The 19,825-nt window shown below is 31.5% G+C and overlaps 2 protein-coding genes across 3 annotated transcripts in view; one reads left to right on the top strand and one right to left on the bottom strand.

Moving 5' to 3' along the window:
* Positions 1-1,984: 1,984 nt before the first annotated feature.
* Positions 1,985-6,228, bottom strand: LOC111707574 (phosducin-like protein). Its single transcript, XM_023480688.1, has 5 exons — positions 6,072-6,228; positions 5,578-5,733; positions 3,353-3,456; positions 2,864-3,001; positions 1,985-2,569 (listed from the first exon to the last, which is right to left on the bottom strand). The coding sequence occupies exons 1-5, from the start codon at positions 6,090-6,092 to the stop codon at positions 2,149-2,151; spliced, it is 840 nt and encodes a 279-aa protein (XP_023336456.1). The 5' UTR covers positions 6,093-6,228; the 3' UTR covers positions 1,985-2,148.
* A 996-nt stretch (positions 6,229-7,224) lies between these two features.
* LOC111707582 (E3 ubiquitin-protein ligase LRSAM1) overlaps positions 7,225-19,825 on the top strand; it is a 31,687-nt gene continuing 19,086 nt past the window's right edge. The window contains exons 1-5 of one of the 2 annotated variants that reach the window (XM_023480708.1): positions 7,225-7,327; positions 15,647-15,686; positions 16,470-16,581; positions 17,299-17,412; positions 19,511-19,639. In XM_023480708.1, coding sequence (XP_023336476.1) covers positions 15,649-15,686; positions 16,470-16,581; positions 17,299-17,412; positions 19,511-19,639 — 393 coding nt within the window. In that variant the 5' untranslated portion in view covers positions 7,225-7,327; positions 15,647-15,648. Of the gene's footprint in view, positions 7,328-12,996; positions 14,366-15,646; positions 15,687-16,469; positions 16,582-17,298; positions 17,413-19,510; positions 19,640-19,825 lie in introns of those variants that run through there. The other variant, XM_023480707.1, reaches the window with a different exon arrangement.

Here is a 19,825-nt window from a genome sequence, read left to right as displayed (position 1 = left end):
TGATATATTTCGAAGATGTAGAATTTAACGTTTTTCTGCAGTTCTACATAAACCAAGGTCACTACGTAGTTCATGGTCCCATCTAACTATAGATCACGAAGATTCTCTCCTGGTAGTAAATTGATAGATCCGTAGTTTTAGGAGATTAATCATCAAGAAAAAAGACGCAAGAAAATAAGAGTTTTTGAAATTCTTGTTCATAATCAATTAGTGAGGAGTACCAGGGAGTTGGCAAGGAGGATCTAGGATTTGGCAAGGATTAAATAGAATTTGTCAAGGAATTAGCATATTTTGACAAGGATTACATAGAAATTAACAAATTTGTCTCGGAGTATGCAAGGATTTTTTAGGATTTTGTAATGATTTTTTAGGATATTGCAATGATATTCTAGGAGATTGCAAGGATACTTTAGGAGATTGTAAGGATACTCCAGGAGATTGTAAGGATTATCTATGAAATTGCAAGTATACTCAAGGTTGCAAGGATATTCTAGGAGATTGAAAGGAATATCCAGGAATTGTCAAGAATTATCTAAAAGTTAACAAAAATTATCTACAAGTTAACAAAAAATATCTATGAGTTTGCAAGTATATGAGATATATGCCCTGGTAGTCCTGCTCTGCACTTCTCACATTTAGACTCAACAATCTTGGGTTTTTTGATCTCGTCTCTAGAACAACATCTTGATAATAATTTAGAGGAATAGATTTAATTAGATTCATAACAAGTTGGGGAAAAACGAATTTTGTGAAAAAAACTACTTTATTCATAAGTTAAAATTATCTAGTTTTAAAACACAAGGATTTTAGGGCGCTTCGCACCCATCTTCTATTTAAACTTTTAATTGTGGGTCTTTCTGTGAGCATCTTCTCTTTGAACATGTAAAACAATAACAAAAAAGTTCGCGAATTAAATAACATTTTTTCGCGCATTTTCAAAATTTAACAAAAAATCCAAAACTTTTAGACACAAATTTTTGTAATATTGAGCATCCATAAACCTTCCCCGGAGTCATGCAAGGTCCCACACAAAATTTGGGTCCGATCGGTTCAGCCATTTCGACGTTTTTGGATACAAACGGACAGACAGACAAGCATATTAAATATACAGGAGGATGTTCCTGAATGGTTCCATCTCTTCTTCATCCTTCATCTTTCTCTTTTTCCCGGCTAGGTTCTCAACCAGGTTCGGGAATAATCTCTGTACAGGGGAGAAGAGAACCATTCTTATCTGAAATATCAAATCTAGATCTTACTCAAGGATGTATGTAAAGCACGGATTTTTCTCAACCCATGATACTGTGAATATCAGAACCAGAGCAAATATAAACTAAAACAAGCTTTAAGCCTTAACAAAAATGTTTATTACGAATTCTTTTGAATTCATATTCTAAATTCTGATAGCTGATATTTACGAAAACAATTACTAAATGCAATGGTTTTATATCAAAGAAATAAGTTTTTGCCACAAACTCTGATTTTCTAATGCCTATATATTTTTTTTAATTGATGGTGTACTACACCTTTGATATTACTTAGAGTACTTGAAATGACAGAATACATAGTATAGTGCTAAGGATTCATTTAATTTTCATGCGGATCGGATCAGGATCCGGTTCCGCACTGAAAAAAAATGGATCCGAAATTGGATCCAGGTTATTTCTTTAAAATTTACTGATTTTTTACAAAGCAGAATTTTCAAATCTGTTGTCTTCTTTTTTCGCTTATTTTTATGCTAAAACTTGATGAACCATTCAGAAATCAGGAAATTTTACAATCTCTCTATTTTCAAATAGTTCAGATTTGGGTTTTGAGAGTAACATTTTTTGTTGCAGTATTTGGTTGATATTTTCTTCCTTGGATCCGGATCCAGGAAGCCAAAATCTTGCGGATGCGGATCCAACGGATCCGGATCCTAAGCACTGGAAGTATCAAAGGTTTGCGACATCGGGTTACAGAGAGGGGTTTGAAAAATCAGGGGTTGTGGCAAAAACTCAGTTTCTTTTCTAAACAAAGTTTACATTATTATGAAGATAAAAGTTTAACAAAACAAAAACATCAATATTACTCAATGGCGAATATCAAACAAATAAACAATTACTTCTAATCAATGAATCCTGAAGTAGATCGTGTGTATAAATGAGTTGACTAATCCTCGTCCTCGTCCTGTGTTACCCCCGGACCTCGGATAATTTTTGGAACCTCGTCCAGACAAGGTAGAATACTGTGCTCCTGGAGGAAGGATTCAACATCGTTTGCGAAGAAATCTTCTCCTAGTTGGTCAGTGAGACGAACAAAACTAGATATAAGCTGACCGTCCCTGTAGACCAGGAGAGCAGGTACACCTGAAACCTTGAAATGTTTTGAAAGTCCGGCTGCCGATCCGAATATTTCACAAAATTTGACGGTTTTATGCTCCTTTGCTAGACACTGAATACATCCGAGCATAGTCTGACAACCTTCAACGCCGGGTTCGTGGAGTAGGATTACCACTGTGCAAGTTTTCTCTTCGGAGTCGATTGCGTTCAGAAAATCTTCTCCGGAACTTAGATTTATCACTTCTCCAAACCTAAAACATTTTAGAATGGAATTTTTTTTTTGAAAATTTGAGAAAATCTATCTTTTACTTTTATCATATGACTGACCAGCTATTTTTTCGTTCATATTTATCTATTCTTTTTATTTATAACATCGACCATCTTAATTATTCATTTTTGATGTATTCTTCAATTTTACAGATAATTAACCATCTGAAGATGTTGTTTTTGCTTATTATATATTTTGATAAACATGACTTAATTGTTATAATCCAAAGCTATATGGTTGGGTTGGAGAGAGTACAAGTATAAAAATAAATGCCTACTTTTTATTATTTTTATTGTTCATGTTCATCATCTCCTGCATCCGCTTCTGCATGTACTCCTGCATGAAGTCGTCATTCATAAGTTCTTGGAGTTCATCTTCAATTCTTCTTTCTCTCTCCTTCTCTTCTTCCTCCTCCCTAAAATTTATTAAATGCATTGAAATTGAAAAAAATGGAGTTTATCGTAAACTGTGCACTTGCAGTTTTTTAGGTTTTTTGCTTAGCCTTTAGTTCTGTCGATTCAAACAGCAAGGATTTATTAACAAAAGCCGGAAAATCTAAAATTAGAAACGTCGGAAAGCCCTTTTTGAAGTATCAATCATATTTGATAAAATTTCACAAAATCTCAGATAGGCAAGAAGACATTTTTTCATTTGATCCATATTTTTTTCCATATTTTTTACACATTTTCTATGATGATATCGCGGTATAACGGACCTGTAAACCCTTTAGAACCAAGCTTAGCGTGTAATAGTGAATAAAAAATACCTTGCTGTTTTACAGGACATTTGTAATTTCTTTCCTAGAGCAATTTTTTCCAAATGAGCATCCTCTCTCTTCTCAGTTTCTAGCTGTTTAAATCTTTGCCAATCCTGAAGAATAAAGTGAACAATATTTAAGGTTATTAAGTACATTGAAGGAAATTCGAATAAACAAGATTAGCCTCAATGGATATAATCTTAATGGTGTTAAGTTTAAATTCGGTCGTCTTCATTATGCAATCAAAACCAAAACAAAAGTCTAGTTTTCTACCCCCCCCCCCCCAAAAAAAAAAAATTTAAAAATTTAATGTAGAAATGTTCTTAAATGTCTCTAATTTTTAGTTCTATATGATAATTCTAATTAATTCTGTGATCTTTAAAGGGAGTGTTCGCGAAAAATGAAAGGGGGTATAGGCTTACGGTGAAAAAAATCGCTTTTGATTGCTACTGATCTTACTTCCATCTGTTCCGTCTATAAGGAGAAAATTGTTGAAAACGACTCATATCAAAGAACAAAGCGAATATTCCAAATTCCATTCAAATTTAGAAAGATGCAACATTCAACTCGGATCGTAAACAAATCAATTGAATTCTAAACAAATCATCCAGATATTAGAAACAATAGTCATCGATTATTTTTAGACGCATTCGTATATAATTGATATTTCATAATATCTTTTTCTTTTTATTACAAATAATAATCGATGACTATTATTTGTAATATCTGAATGATTTGTTTGGAATANTATATATTCACTACGGTGTCCCAAAATATAAACATATATATTCACTACGGTGTCCCAAAATATAAACATATATATTCACTACGGTGTCCCAAAATATAAACATATATATTCACTACGGTGTCCCAAAATATAAACATATATATTCACTACGGTGTCCCAAAATATAAACATATATATTCACTACGGTGTCCCAAAATATAAACATATATATTCACTACGGTGTCCCAAAATATAAACATATATATTCACTACGGTGTCCCAAAATATAAACATATATATTCACTACGGTGTCCCAAAATATAAACATATATATTCACTACGGTGTCCCAAAATATAAACATATATATTCACTACGGTGTCCCAAAATATAAACATATATATTCACTACGGTGTCCCAAAATATAAACATATATATTCACTACGGTGTCCCAAAATATAAACATATATATTCACTACGGTGTCCCAAAATATAAACATATATATTCACTACGGTGTCCCAAAATATAAACATATATATTCACTACGGTGTCCCAAAATATAAACATATATATTCACTACGGTGTCCCAAAATATAAACATATATATTCACTACGGTGTCCCAAAATATAAACATATATATTCAGTACGGTGTCCCAAAAATACTTTTGTTGAATTTTTACAATCAAGGTGACATTGGAAAACTCCCTGTATTTTAGTTATTTCAAGGTATCATACTTTTTTTGCTTCAAACCCCTTCTTTGAGAATTGAGACTTATACTTAAAGAATGGGAATTGTAACAAAAAACTAAAAACTTGAAATTCCTAAAATATACAGATTTACAAGTACAAAATTTTTCCCTTAGTACCCAATACCCCTAATGCAAAGATTTTGCGGGACACTCTGTAGAAAATATTTTTTAAGGGATCTACGCTCGATAGTATAAAGTATTTATTAGATATCGTCACAAACTTGTATTGACATGTTTAACAAAAAAAATACTTCATTGATAACATTTTTATAATACGTTTATTTACACGGAGGCGATAAGTTTTGACGCACATCTGAAGGGGGGGGGGGGTTATGAAATATGAAAATCGATGTAAAAATATCTTTGGAAATGGTTTCGATCTTTTTCTTGACATTATTCCTAAACAGTTATCACATTAGAAAATTACATTTTATAAATGAAAAATCTCATTTTTAGTTAATTTACAAGTTATAACGTATATTTTCCATAACAGCTTCATCATACTTACATTAAGAAAAAAATATGTGTTAACTTGCTTTTTTTATTAACTTTATTTATTAACTTTATTTATCAACTTTATTTATTAACTTTATTTATTAACTTTATTTAATAACTTTATTACTCCCTTTGAGTTGCGTGAGTGTCGAAATTAATAATAATACAAATGATTTATAAATTGGAAGAACGTTTAAAAACTTAAAATTCAAGATGTAATTCCAACAATCTTTATAATAATAAACACTAAATTAAATCCAAACCTTGATAACTCCCTTAGGTCCTGTATTCCCCGTATTCCCGTCCAGAGCAGGTTGCTGTAGAGGGGGAGGATCCTGGGACGGATCTACGCGTTGTATCCCTCCTTCATCTTCATCCTCACTAGAGGAACAGTAATAGTGAAGCTTCTCACCCAGCAGCTAAATATACAGATATAAGATCATACTTAAAAAACAAAATCGTATACTAAGACGGACCCGTACTTGCACTATATGTTAGATTAAGTATTAATTGCTCCTTAAAATCCCCCCAGGCCCCCCCCTCCCTAGGGAACCCCTAGCTACACCACTGCATTTATCAAAATATTGTTTCTATATAAGGAGGGGGGGACCCGGACAGCAGCCCCCCCCCCTCTCCCCATTTCTAGATTTTTTGTTTTCCTTTTCATAAGTCAACCCGCTCAAAGCCAGAAATAAAAGGCACAGAATTAAAGAAGCGATTTTTAATCGATGAAAAAAGGTTCAAGTTAATTATTTACCTTATCGTCTAAATTCGCCATTTGAACCCTAAATGATCAGTAAATCAATGAAAAAGTATTTCTCTGTTTGAAACTATTTCGTTTTAGTTTCTTTCGTCCCAGCTTAGAAGGCTTCTCTCTGTGTTTTGCCGGAACAGTACAGCAAGCAGTGTACACTATAGAGTTATAACAGGGATAAATCATCTTTATATTTTTAAATATAATTCCAATTGCTTTTAATAAAAGTTTCATTGAATTAATGAATTTAACTGGAATATGTCATCGATACAAAACACGCAAGAAGAACATTTCACGATTTTCAAATCAAAAATGTTATTATTTTTTGTTTCGTTTTAATGCTTCATTGCGTAATTTATTTTCTCCACTCATTTTTAATCTCCAGATTAATTTTCCGATCAGGATTAAGGATATTCCATTCTAAAGTTTTTAGCTCAGGTTGCAAAGATATTTGGATTAGCAAATTTGAGTTTGTGGTAAAAACTTAGTGCCTTTATACAATGAAGTAATACGAATATATTTATTAAAAAATGTTCTGCCAGTATTTTTTAGAAATTCTTAAATATAAATCTGTTTATAAATTAAAGTGCAGATAATTTAATATTTATTACAATAAAAATAGTACAATATATAAAGTACACAATAAACAGTGAAATACAAGTACTACAATACAAGTAGTGCAATACAAGTAATATAAATAGTACAATATCAATAGTACAATATAAATAGTAAAATATAAATAGTACAATATAAATAGTACAATATAAATATTACAATGTAAGACATGCACCATAAATATTACAATATAAATATTACAATATTAATAGTACAATATGAATAGTACAATATAAATAGTAAAATATAAATAGTACAACATAAATAGTACAATATAAATAGTATAATATAAATATTACAATGTAAGAAGTGCAACATAAATATTACAATATAAATAGTACAATATAAATAGTATGATATAAATAGTACAATATAAATAGTATAATATAAATAGTAAAATATAAATAGTACAATATAAATATTACAATATAAATAGTATAATATAAATATTACAATATGAATAGTACAATATAGTAGCATATATTGAGTAGAAACCGGTTTGTCTGGCCTCGTACCGGCCTCGTTGCGAGGTCTGGTTAGTGGTTCAGTAATCTCCACAACCTCCGTATACTCAGTATCAGACAAATCTAGTTCCTTAGTGTAATATTAAACTACAGTACAACTATTGAACATCCTGGTACAATGTAAGTAGCAAGGTTTTCATAATTCTGAGTAATTGTTGTACAGTACTTTATGAACTTTAGTTTTTTTTCATTGAATTATTTATTAAATATATTTTTTTTTGAATTGATCAGAACCGTCACTAATCTATTTTTAATTGGAAGTCCCATTTTATAAGCTTTGTATTATTTGGCATTGAAGTTTATAATTCTATAATTTTTTAAATAACTTGCAAAAAGTTTATATCTGGATGTTTCCGCTGTTTATTGTAGTATGAAAATTTAAGGTAGGCCGAAATAGTAATGTGTTTCTAATTAATCTTATGCAATACGTAGAAAGCTCTACACATATATATATAGATATATATATATATTTACAAAAAAAATACAGTACTATTACTATGTACATTTGTACAGTCTACACTGGGCGTTGCATATTAAATATATAAATTCCATCTAAATTATTCTTTGTATGTGAATTGTGCATTTTATATACTGTATCATTGCACATTACTACAAAGGAATTGAGTTTTTGTCACAAATTAAATTTTTTCTAATCCCGATATCTTTGCAACCTGATCGTGTAAAACTTTAATATTTCAAACCTAGACTATTTGATCTAATAGAATTATTAGTTTGAAATATCCAAGGTCTACGACATTGCGTTGCAGAAAATCAGAGTTTGTGACAAAGACTCAATTCTTTTAGATATATTGTAATTGTTTAATAAACGTTTAACAAAAGGTTTCATCAACAACTAGAAACTGTTTCCATTATGTTTTTTTAAGACATCAAACAAACTGAGATTTGTACTCTCTAAAAAGTATTTAACCAAAATTTAACAATTTCTTATTGAAAATAATGAAGTGAAAGTCCTCATAACAAAGAACCTTACTCCTACATTTATTAATTTCCTGCGAGTGTTTTTTAGTTCTTCAGTTCATAGAAATATATTAATAAACATTTATTATATCCTTCTTATGCTTCAAATTATAGCGTTTGCTATTATACAAGAAATAAAAGGGACTTTTAACGTCATTTTAAAGTTACCGTTCATTAGCGCCTGATCCAATCAGGGTTCCGCCATGTGTTTGGACGGTGTCTATTCTGAACCAATAGAAATTGTATGGCGGTAACATCTATCTTTCCAAAAAGCTCATTATCCAATTAGAGATGAATCCTTATATCAGCGCTATAACAGTAAATGGAAATATTTACTTCTACTAAAACTGTTTTGTGAAGCAATCTTATTATGGTACAAATAGATCGTTATGATAATTCTATGCAAAGGTTAAAATAGATCTTTATTTTAAGTATAAAAGTATTTTAAGGATTATATAAATTTAGAATTCCAACCCATTTACTCTTTTATTTTCAAATCGTCAGAAAAAAATAGACGAGAACAATATTATTACAGCTCTTGGCTCTATTTATAGAGATCTATTTGTTTTGATGCATAATGTACTATTTATATAAATAAAAAAATAAATTTTTAAATGGGGATTCACTTTACAGAATAAAGTCATTCACATAAATACAACTGCACACTTTTAATAGTGCTAAAAAAATAAATTTTTAAATGGGGATTCACTTTACAGAATAAAGTCATTCACAGATCTACAACTGCACACTTTTAATAGTGCTAAAAAAATAAATTTTTAAAAGAAGATCAAAGGAAGTCAGTTTTTGCCACAAACTCAAATTTTCTAATCCCTATATCTGTGCAATCTGATGATGTAAACCTTTGATATTTCAAACTTAAACGATTTGATCTAACATATATCATAGTTTAAAATATCAAAGGACTTTGGGCTGCAGAGATAAGGAATTAGAAGATCAGAGTTTGTTGCAAAAATTCAGTTCCTTTATCTACGATGTAGTTTTAGGTCTGCATTAAAGTCTCTAACATTATAATTAGAGGTTTTTATAATGATGTTTAAATCTGGACCTAAGTAAAAACCTATTGGTGGAGAAAAGGAATAGAGTGTAATATTGGAGGAAAGGAATAGAGTGTAATATTAGAGGAAAGGTAAAGAGTGTAATATTGGAGGAAAGGAATAGAGTGTAATATTGGAGGAAAGGTAAAGAGTGTAATACTGGAGGAAAGGAATAGAGTGTAATATTGGAGGAAAGGAATAGAGTGTAATATTGGAGGAAAGGTAAAGAGTGTAATACTGGAGGAAAGGAATAGCGTGAAATATTGGAGGAAAGGAATAGAGTGTAATATTGGAGGAAAGGAAAAAAGTTTAATATTGGAGGAAAAGAATAGAATGTAATATTGGAGGAAAGGAAGAGAGTGATGTAATATTGGAGGAATGGAATAGAGTGTAATATTGGAGGAAAGGAATTAAGTGTAATATTGGAGGAAAGGAATAGAGTGTTATATTGGAAGAAAGGAATATAGTGTGTTATTGGAAGAAAGGAATAGAGTGTAATATTGGAAGAAAGGAATAGAGTGTAATATTGGAAGAAAGGAATAGAGTGTAATATTGGAAGAAAGGAATAGAGTGTAATATTGGAGGAAAAGAATAGAGTGTAATATTGGAGGAAAGGATTAATAGACAAAATAAATACTAAGTCATAAAAGAGGAAAGGAGAGGTTCTAGTGAAAAATTGTATAGCAGAAAGAGGGGAAATTATTTAGGAGGAGGGGGAGGGGAAGAGAATTGGGGAGGCAATGGGGAGGGTATAGAGGGGAATGTTTCCATTCGTAGCTAGCCAAGTACCAATCAACCATAGAATGAATTTTGGTTAATGGAGGTCAGGGGTACAGGAGGTAGCTAGGGAGGATAGTAAACCTGATAAAAGAAGCAGAAGAGGGTATGGGAGAAACCAGGAGAAGAAGGAGAAGATGGTATGGGAGAAGCTAGGAGAAGAAGGGGAAAAGGGTATGGGAGAAACCAGGAGAAGAAGGAGAAGAGGATATGGGAGAAACTAGAAAAGAAGGAGGGAGAAGAGGGTATGAGAGAAACCAGGATATCCAAGACCATGTTAAAAATCCACACTACCCTAGAATATCCATTCGTTCCTGATATCCATTTTCCATTGTAATCTCTATTTTTCTGAAAGAAACCTCTGGTTGAGATGAGAATAATGTAGAGATTTTATCAGAAGAATGGGATTAAACTTTCGGGCAATTCAATCTAGATACTGAATAGAATATTGATAGTTATATTAATGTTTTATTCCAAAAATGATTTTACTAATCCTATTTTTATTTAATCAGCTAATTATCGACATCGGAAGTTCCATAATTTGTAGATTTCGAGAAAGAAACAATCAAATGCCATGACAAATAAAATCTTTAGAAAATTGGTAGTTTATGAATATTGTTACTAAACCTGAGAATACATAAATAATTATATGCATTGATTTCAATATGCTCCGAACTGCAAATGATGAAAGAAATAAGGTTTGCGGAGAAATGAAAGGTCTTAATATCTCTGCAGGATGGAGGGGAGAGAGGAGCTAAATGGCAAAAACTATTCTTCTTGAGAAAGGTTCCTGGAGTAAAAGGAAAAAAATAACCATCCATGCTCCGGGTGCTACATTTGATTGATGAGGATAAGACTGAACCTTTTCTCGGAAACAAACTTAAACAAAAGGAAGTTTAACAATATTCTTTCCTCGTAGTAAATCTGAAATAAAAACATAATCAAAAGAAGGGTTAGATTAAGTTAGGTAGAAAAGAAGGTTTTCAAAGAGATTTTATCGAAATAATGAGAAATTGGCAGAACCTCTTTTTCCTACCAGCCTTTGCTAGCGCACCTTCAGTTCTTTATTTCTTTTGTGATTTGACATGACGCCACATCTGTCTCAGGGGACAGTCAAATAAAATTTGACCAATAAACTGTATTTTAAAAGAAAATAGGAAAGCACTTCAAAGCTTTGATAAAAACCTTCAGAGAAAACAAGTTATCTTCAACTTTAAAGAAAAAAGATTTTATCTTAAAATCTAGAAATTTTAAAGATTTTAAATGGACTAAACTTTCCACATTACAAAGTTTTGTTTAAAACTCTAGAATTAAATCAAATTAAATTAATTAAAGTTGAACGGGCCCTTAATTAATCTATAGTAGGAATACAAAAGTTGGAAAGTCTAGTTTAGATAGTGTAAAGTCGGGGGGGNATACAAAGGTTTAGGAAGGAGCTTGGATCTGAACATATAGGTTTAGGAAGGAGCTTGGGTCTGAACATAAAGGTTTAGGAAGGAGCTTGGGTCTAAACATACTGGTTTAGGAGGAGCTTGGGAATGAACATTAAGGTTTAGGAAGGAGCGTGGGTCTGAACATATAGGTTTAGGAAGGAGCGTGGGTCTGAACATTTAGGTTTAGGAAGGAGCTTGGGTCTGAATATATAGGTTTAAGGAAGGAGCTTGGGTCTGAATACAAAGGTTTAGGAAGGAGCTTGGATCTGAACATATAGGTTTAGGAAGGAGCTTGGGTCTGAACATAAAGGTTTAGAAAGGAGCTTGGGTCTGAATAGAAAGGTTTAGGAAGGAGCTTTGGATCTGAACATATAGGTTTAGGAAGGAGCTTGGGTCTGAACATAAAGGTTTAGGAAGGAGCTTGGATCTGAACATAAAGGTTTAGGAAGGAGCTTGGGTCTAAACATACTGGTTTAGGAGGAGCTTGGGAATGAACATTAAGGTTTAGGAAGGAGCGTGGGTCTGAACATATAGGTTTAGGAAGGAGCGTGGGTCTGAACATATAGGTTTAGAAAGGAGCTTGGGTCTGATTATACAGGGTTAGGAAGGAGCTTGGGTCTGAACCTACAGGTTTAGACAGGATGGTAGGGATCTGAACCTACAGGTTTAGACAGGATGGTAGGGATCTGAACCTACAGGTTTAGAAAAGATGGTAGGGATCTGAATATTTAGAACCTTAGATATTTCAAATTAGATATTTGACCAAGTTGGAAATTTTTAATTCAATTTTGGAATTTAAATTATTTACTCAGTTTAGTTTATTCAATCCTGGTTTCATCCTGAACTAGCATTCTATATACTGTACTAACCTATCCCTGTCCTACAAACTCAGATTTTATAATGTCGTAGACCTTAGATATTTAAACACCCGCTGTTAGATAAAAAAATCTAAGTTTAAAATATATAAGGTTTACTCCATCAGGTTGGAAAGATATAGAGATTATGAAATTTGAGTTTGTAGCAAAGACTTAATTCCTTCTTTATCCCTAACATTCTGTAATTTCGAACACTATGTTCGTAATGTTCGTAATTGTAATTAATAATTTAAATACATTTTCGTAATTTTTGGAATAATTTCTGTAAATTATAATCCTTGTCCCCCAACTTGAATGTATTCTGAACAATGTTGTGGTTTTGAACCGGAGAATACTGGCGTTAATATTATGTTCCCCTGCCAAACTAGACGTGACAGAGATGATTTGGAAAATGCGATTATTCTTTTCTACTCCTCCTCTTCTCTCACACGCGTCAATTACTTCATTCCTTTCTACATTTTTTTCTGGAACAAAAGGTTTTAAAATTTAATATTTGTAATGCCAAAAAAAGTTCCTTATATTCTTATATTCTCCAATAAATTACTCCATTCCTCCATCTTTAATCCTCTCCATCCTCTAATATTTAATCCTCTACATCCTCCAATCTTTAATCCTCTCCATCCTCTAATCTTTAATTATCTCCATCCTCCAATCTTTGATCCATTCCATCCTCCAATCTTGAATTCTCTCCATCCTCCAATCTTTAATTCTCTCCATCCTTCAATCTTTAATCCTCTCCATCCTCTAATCTTTAATTCTCTCCATCCTCTTTCTTCCCTTCTGTCATCGATCTTTCCATCAAACCATTCCCTATATTCCCTCATTTCTTACATGTCGTCAATCCTTCCTTTTATCCCTCCTTTCCTCTCGATCTTCTTCTCATTCCCAAAATCATCCCACCCACCACCCCCTCAATCATTCCGCCACGGTTATCCTCACATCCCATAATTCCTCGAATTGCCTCCACTTCGACGCTTTGATCACCTCCAACGTCCCACCCCTCTTTTCCTCTCTGTATCGCACTTCCTCCAAAACCTTCAATTCTCCCATCATTGTAACCCTCTAATCCCCTCCATCCTCCAATCCCCTGAATCTCCTTTACCTTCAAATCCTCCCTCAATCTTCCAATTCTCCAACTCTGAAAGTTACTATTGGCCGTATATTTGTTATGCTGGGGATATACTGTAGAAGAGGATTAGGAAAATACTCAATATATATCAGTATATATTATATATATTGAGTAAACTGGAGAAGATCATTCCACAAGAGAATATTATATCGAGATGATGGGTTATGTGTTGTAAAAGGATCGGGACCAGAGATTGAACAAATTAGGAAGAAAATGTTTCTTTAAAGATTGTAAACTCAAGGTTACAATAGAGGGAAATGTTACAGTTACAGAGTTCTTGGATGTTTATTTTGATCTAAGAAAAGAAAGTTTTAAACCATACAGAAAAAACAATGAAATTCCTGTTTACATCAATGTCAAATCTAATCATTCTAGGTCTATAAAAAAAGAACTTCCAAAAATGATTGAAGAAAGAGTTTCTAATTTATCATGTTCCAGAGAAGTTTTTGAGAATGAGTCAAAACCCTATATGGATGCACTACATCAAGCAGGATATACGGAGAGACTTGAATTCAACCCATCTAATCAAAACAGTGATAAAAAGAAAACAAGATCAAGACAAATTATTTGGTTCAATCCTCCTTTTAGTGAAACAGTAAAGACAAAAGTAGCGGAAAAGTTCTTAAGTTTGATTGATAAACATTTTGGAAAAACAGAACTGAGATAATACTTTAATAGATCAACGATTAAAGTATCATATTCTTGTATGGACAAATATATTGAAGCAGTTCTTTCTGGACATAATAAGAAACTTCTGAGTAAAACCTTTAAATCAAATCAGGATAAAAATGTAAAAGATTGCAATTGTCGTAGTGGAACAAAGAATAGTTTTCTAAATGGAAAATGTTTGAGTAAAGGAGTGGTTTATAAAGCAGAAGTGATGTCAACAGGGATGACTGCAAGTTATATAGGTATAGCTGCAAATTCGTTCAAGGAGAGATATACTAATCACAAGTTATCCTTTAATAATCTTAAATATGAATATAATACTAGTTTATCCAAGCATATCTGGGGCCTAAAAAAGAAGATAAACGAACCATTTACAATATCCTGGTCAATAGTTAGTAAAGCGAAACCATATAATCCTGTCGCAAAAACGTGCAATCTCTGTCTGATGGAAAAAACTTGTATATTGTTATCTGAGGATGTAAACCTAATGAATAAAAGAAGCGTAGTAATGAACAAGTGTAGGCACCGAGAGAAATTCCTACTTAGTAAATGTTACAAGACCTGAGGAGAAGTAAACAAGAGAAGAAACTTATGAACTGCCATTTCAAGAAGATTTTTTTCAAAAAGTTTTTTTTTAAGTAAAACATTATGTATCATTTTAAATGTGTAAAACAATTTTTATCATATTCTGCAAAAATCCGTAAAATCATTGTAAAAAATGCTCCAGTATCAGTTTTATTTCATCTGATGATTGGGTTATACCCATGAAACATTTTGTCTTGGAAGAAATATATATTTAAACATCTAAAATGTATATTTAAACTGAAAAAGTTGAAAATACTATATATATATTGATATATATATATATATCAGCGAATATATCAGTATATATATACTTGATACAGCAGATATTGAATCAAATGGATAAATATATAGATATTATGAAGAATATGAAGGAAGGGAAATGTTCTGGTTCATTGATAAACTCAATTCGTTTTTTCCTCACTGGAGATCCTACCATACCCTCCCATCTTACTCCTGGATTCTATCCTTATATGTTTACATCTGCTTTCTTAAAAAGCTTATTTATCTATAAATAGCCATTGCAATAAGACAAGTACACAAACGTTTCATAAAATTACCTATAACACCATTATTTTGGCACTACGTCCTTTAAAGTTTATGGACTTTAATTTTCTTTCTATCTCGAACCTTCTCGATAAAGAGAAAATTTCTGTCCAAAAACCAAAATAATATTGATATAAATAAGACTTGCTTCATGTTGCCTGCTATGTAACTAAATGAAGTTACGTTCATGTTTTCTACTTATCATTTATATTTTTCCCATATCCACATTTTACCACTATTAAAAATATTATTCTTTCTGTCCTCATTTCAAATTTAATACATTATGCCTCCGCCCCCACTGCATTGAAGATATAATACTTTGGTATAGTTTCCGAACAGCCTGAACTTCCCTCCATTGTAAAATATGGACTGAATGTTGATTCTACTATATCTAGGTATGGGTAAAGGAGAAGGAATTTGTGCTTCAAAACACAGGTGAGAATTTATTTTAAAAGAAAAATGTTTAATCAGGCCAATATTGTCCGTCCGTTTTCTGAGATTTTAGTTGACAAAATACATATATAAAGGGGCGTATACAGGAATTTAACCATATGGAGTTTAACCTATTTTAATATCACGTGGCACGCCCCCATACCCCCTGTGTACGCCCCTGAAAATTTATGCTTTTAAAAGTTTGCTTTTAATATATTATTTGAAGTTTTTAGTTTATCATAATTAGTTAAAAACTATCTTCTTGGAAACTAAAATTGTATTTTATTTCAAGCAACAAAGGAACTGAGTTTTTGCCACAAATTCTGATTTTCAAATCGCTATATCTTTGCAACCTGATGGTTTTATTCTTAGATATTTCAAAGTATCATTATTTGATCTGAAATAATTCATAGTTTGAAATATCTAAGGTCTCCGACATTGAAATGCAAAGATATAGGGATAAGAAAATCAGAGTTTGTGACCAATACTCAATTCCTTTAGTAAATTAAAAAGGCAAGCTAACATGGTTTGAAGTGGTATTTGCCATAGACAATTCACAATGGTACCATTTAAATAATCACCCGAAAATGAGGAGGGTGATTCCTTCGTTTTATAGATTGAAAACCTGTGAATTAGGTTTTCCTGAAAAAGGACACGTAGATGGGTATTATTGCATAAATAAGAAAGAAAATAGCCGAGTTTTGTCCTAGTTTCTGTATCATAAATAGTGCTCTTTAATGATAAACGACAACGTTGAAATCTCTTTCATAAAATAGTTCTGTTTAGTGAGGATCCGGGTGGGTCCGGAGACATGCAGTTCTGGAAGAAGGATAAGGACGGAGAGAAGAGTAAAGAGAAAATAAACTATAGATCCAGACTTGAACATAAACAATATTTGGTAAACAAACCTTATAAAACTAACAATTTGTTAAAAATTTCATATTTTACAAAACATTAACTCTTTTTAAAATCTTAGTTTTTACAAAAAGCATAAAATCTCTCTTATTCATTTCTCAAAAATTAGACATTTTAAATTTATTCATAAAATATTTAAATTGAATCAAATTGAAATTATATTTTGAATTTTTATCAATGAATTTAGTTAGACGCAACATTATTTCCGATTATAACAAAACACATATAGTTAAAGAAGTTTTATTTTAAAATTTCCTATTACTTCATATTATTAAGTGTAAGAACTGTAGTTAAGATTAATATTGCTTTAAATTAAAAATTCTTTGGTTTAAAGCTCAGTTAAATAGAAAGTAAACAAAACACAAAAATGTCGTTAAATGTTGTTTAGTATACTTTTTCAATTCTGTATTCAACATCGCATTTTCTTTATTATACAAAAAAAATTATAATATTAACTTGATGTTTTATGGCTTGGAGCAATCTTCAGTTGTAGAATTTTGGTGATTTATATCATATATATAATATATATAATATATATAATATAAAATAGAATATAAAATAAGCTGTCAATAAGAAAAGCTTCTTTTTAATTACTTTTTAACTTTTAATTCGAGAAAAGCCTGTTAACAATCAAAACATAAATAAAAAGTCGTCTTTATTGTATTGATATAATCGTCTACCACTGTATTTGTATCTTTAGGCCCAGGAGAGTCCTGAGCCTGTTTATGATCTGTCAGAGTGTGGATTGAAGAATGTTCCATCAGGAGTATTCTCCAGGTGTAAAGTTCTCAGGAAGCAAGCTCTTCTTCTCCAGGTACCTAAACCATCAGAAGAGCAGATTAAACTCAATTTTAAAAATTTTAATTTTTAAATTGTGTTTCTCGAACATATAAAGTAAAAGTTTTAAATTAACAGAACTGGAAAAATATAATTTTTGCTGAATTACAAAAAAAGATTTTGACCTTCTTTATGTGAATCAGTCTTACACCAACTTTGTAAAGTTGATTTGAGTGTGTGTTGAGAGAGTTTTTTTTGTTTTGTTTTTTATTTTTATATTGACATTTATTTTTATATTTACTTTCGTTATTTTTTTCAACACAATTTAACAAAGATGCTTTATTCCACAATACAATTTTATTTTGATAATTGTTTTCATATCTTCACAAAAGTTCTATCACCATCTCAGGAAACCCCTAAACTACGGATAAGATAAGACCCAACCCTGTGGTATAAATGTTAGTGTGATCTGTTCAGAAGTTTTTGCTCCTTTCTCCGCAATTTCGTCCTGGATTGTAAAAGTGTGAGATAGATTAATCTTCTCTGGGTAACATCCTAGTATCCCATTACCCTAGTATCCACTTTTAACGCTTCACAGTATTCTTTCTTCTAACTTTCCTGGTATCCTGCTATACATGTATCCCAGTATCCTAGTATCCTGCTATATATGTATCCCAGTATCCTAGTATCCTGGTAAACATTTTCCCCATTATCCTGGTATCCCATTATTCTAGTATCATGGTCACCTACTATTTAAATATCGAGGTTACTTTTCCATTATCATGTGTTCCAATGTCTCATTATATTCTACAGTATCCTAGTATACCTGTAAATATAGTATCTTAGTATCTTATTATATTCTAGTATCCTAGTTTACCTGTAAATATAGTATCCTAGTGTCCCAGTATCTTATTATATTAGTACCCGAGAAAGTATTATCCTACTATTTTTCTACTCCAGTATCCCAGCAAAGTATCCCATATCAACACTAATATATCTAAAGTATCATGTTCCTTCATAAAATGGCTTCCATTAGAACTCTTCCAATAGTCAATATTTTTTTAAATATTAGAATTATTTCAATGAATTCAAAATTTTTTCTTTAAAAATTTCTTCAAAAACACCTTTGATCTGTAGCAAAGATAGCCTTTTGTGTGTGTGGGGGGGGGGTAGTTATAAAGTATAATTTCAAGTGAGCCTCCACGCAAAGATAGCAATGTCCGATTTACAACGGTACCCTTAAAAGCTTTGTCTAATCAAGTACGCCCACAGTGCTTTTAAGTAAAAGAAACTGAGTGTTTGCCACAAACTCAAATTTTCTAATCAAATTATATCTTTGCAACCTGGTGTAAACCTTTGATATTTCTACTTAGATTATTTGCTCCAACAGAATTCATAGTTTGCAATATAAAAGGTTTCCGACATCGGGTTGCAAAGAAATAAGAATAAAAAACTCAGCGTTTCTGACAAAAACTCAGTTCCTCCAGATTTTTTGTCATTTGCTAATTCGAGGTTATATATAGTTTATATGCTATCTAGGATAATGGGTTACGAATAGTTTATATGATATCTAGGATAATGGGTTAAGAATAGTTTATATGATATCTAGGATAATGGGTTAAGAATAGGTTATATGATATCTAGGATAACGAGTTAAGAATAGTTTATATGATATCTAGGATAATGAGTTAATAATAGTTTATATGCTATCTAGGATAATGGGTTACGAATAGTTTATATGATGTCTAGGATAATGGGTTAAGAATAGGTTATATGATATCTTGGATAATGGGTTAAGAATAGGTTATATGATATCTAGGATAATGAGTTAAGAATAGTTTATATAATATCTAGGATAATGGGTTACGAATAGTTTATATGATATCTTGGATAATGGGTTAAGAATAGGTTATATGATATCTAGGATAATGAGTTAAGAATAGTTTATATGATATCTAGGATAATGAGTTAAGAATAGTTTATATGATATCTAGGATAATGAGTTAAGAATAGTTTATATGATATCTAGGATAATGGGTTAAGAATAGTTTATATGATATCTAGGATAATGGGTTAAGAATAGTTTATATGATATCTAGGATAATGAGTTAAGAATAGTTCATAATGATATCTAGGATAATGAGTTAACCCAGCTGAATGGTGGAGGAATTCTCTCTGATCTAGGATGTATCTCCGTCCTTGATCTTCACAACAACTGTCTAGAGAAGCTACCTGAGGAAATAGGAACCCTAAATTCTCTCACGGTAAACCATATTATTTACAAGTTGGTAATACTTTTCTTATTTCAGGTTTCTTTCAGGCATTTAGGCCGATATTTCCATATTTCTAAATTGTGCTTATTAAAGTATTTGCTTCCTTGCAATAAAGTCTTCAATGCTTAACAGGGTTTAACCTAAACGGTCCCATTTGGTTTATGAGACATGCAGTTC

Source organism: Eurytemora carolleeae, unplaced genomic scaffold (genome assembly GCF_000591075.1).
Source record: "Eurytemora carolleeae unplaced genomic scaffold, Eaff_2.0 scaffold809, whole genome shotgun sequence".
Taxonomy (NCBI): domain Eukaryota; kingdom Metazoa; phylum Arthropoda; class Copepoda; order Calanoida; family Temoridae; genus Eurytemora; species Eurytemora carolleeae.
The sequence above is the reverse complement of the archived record's forward strand: the minus strand, read 5'-3'. Positions and strand labels throughout refer to the sequence as shown.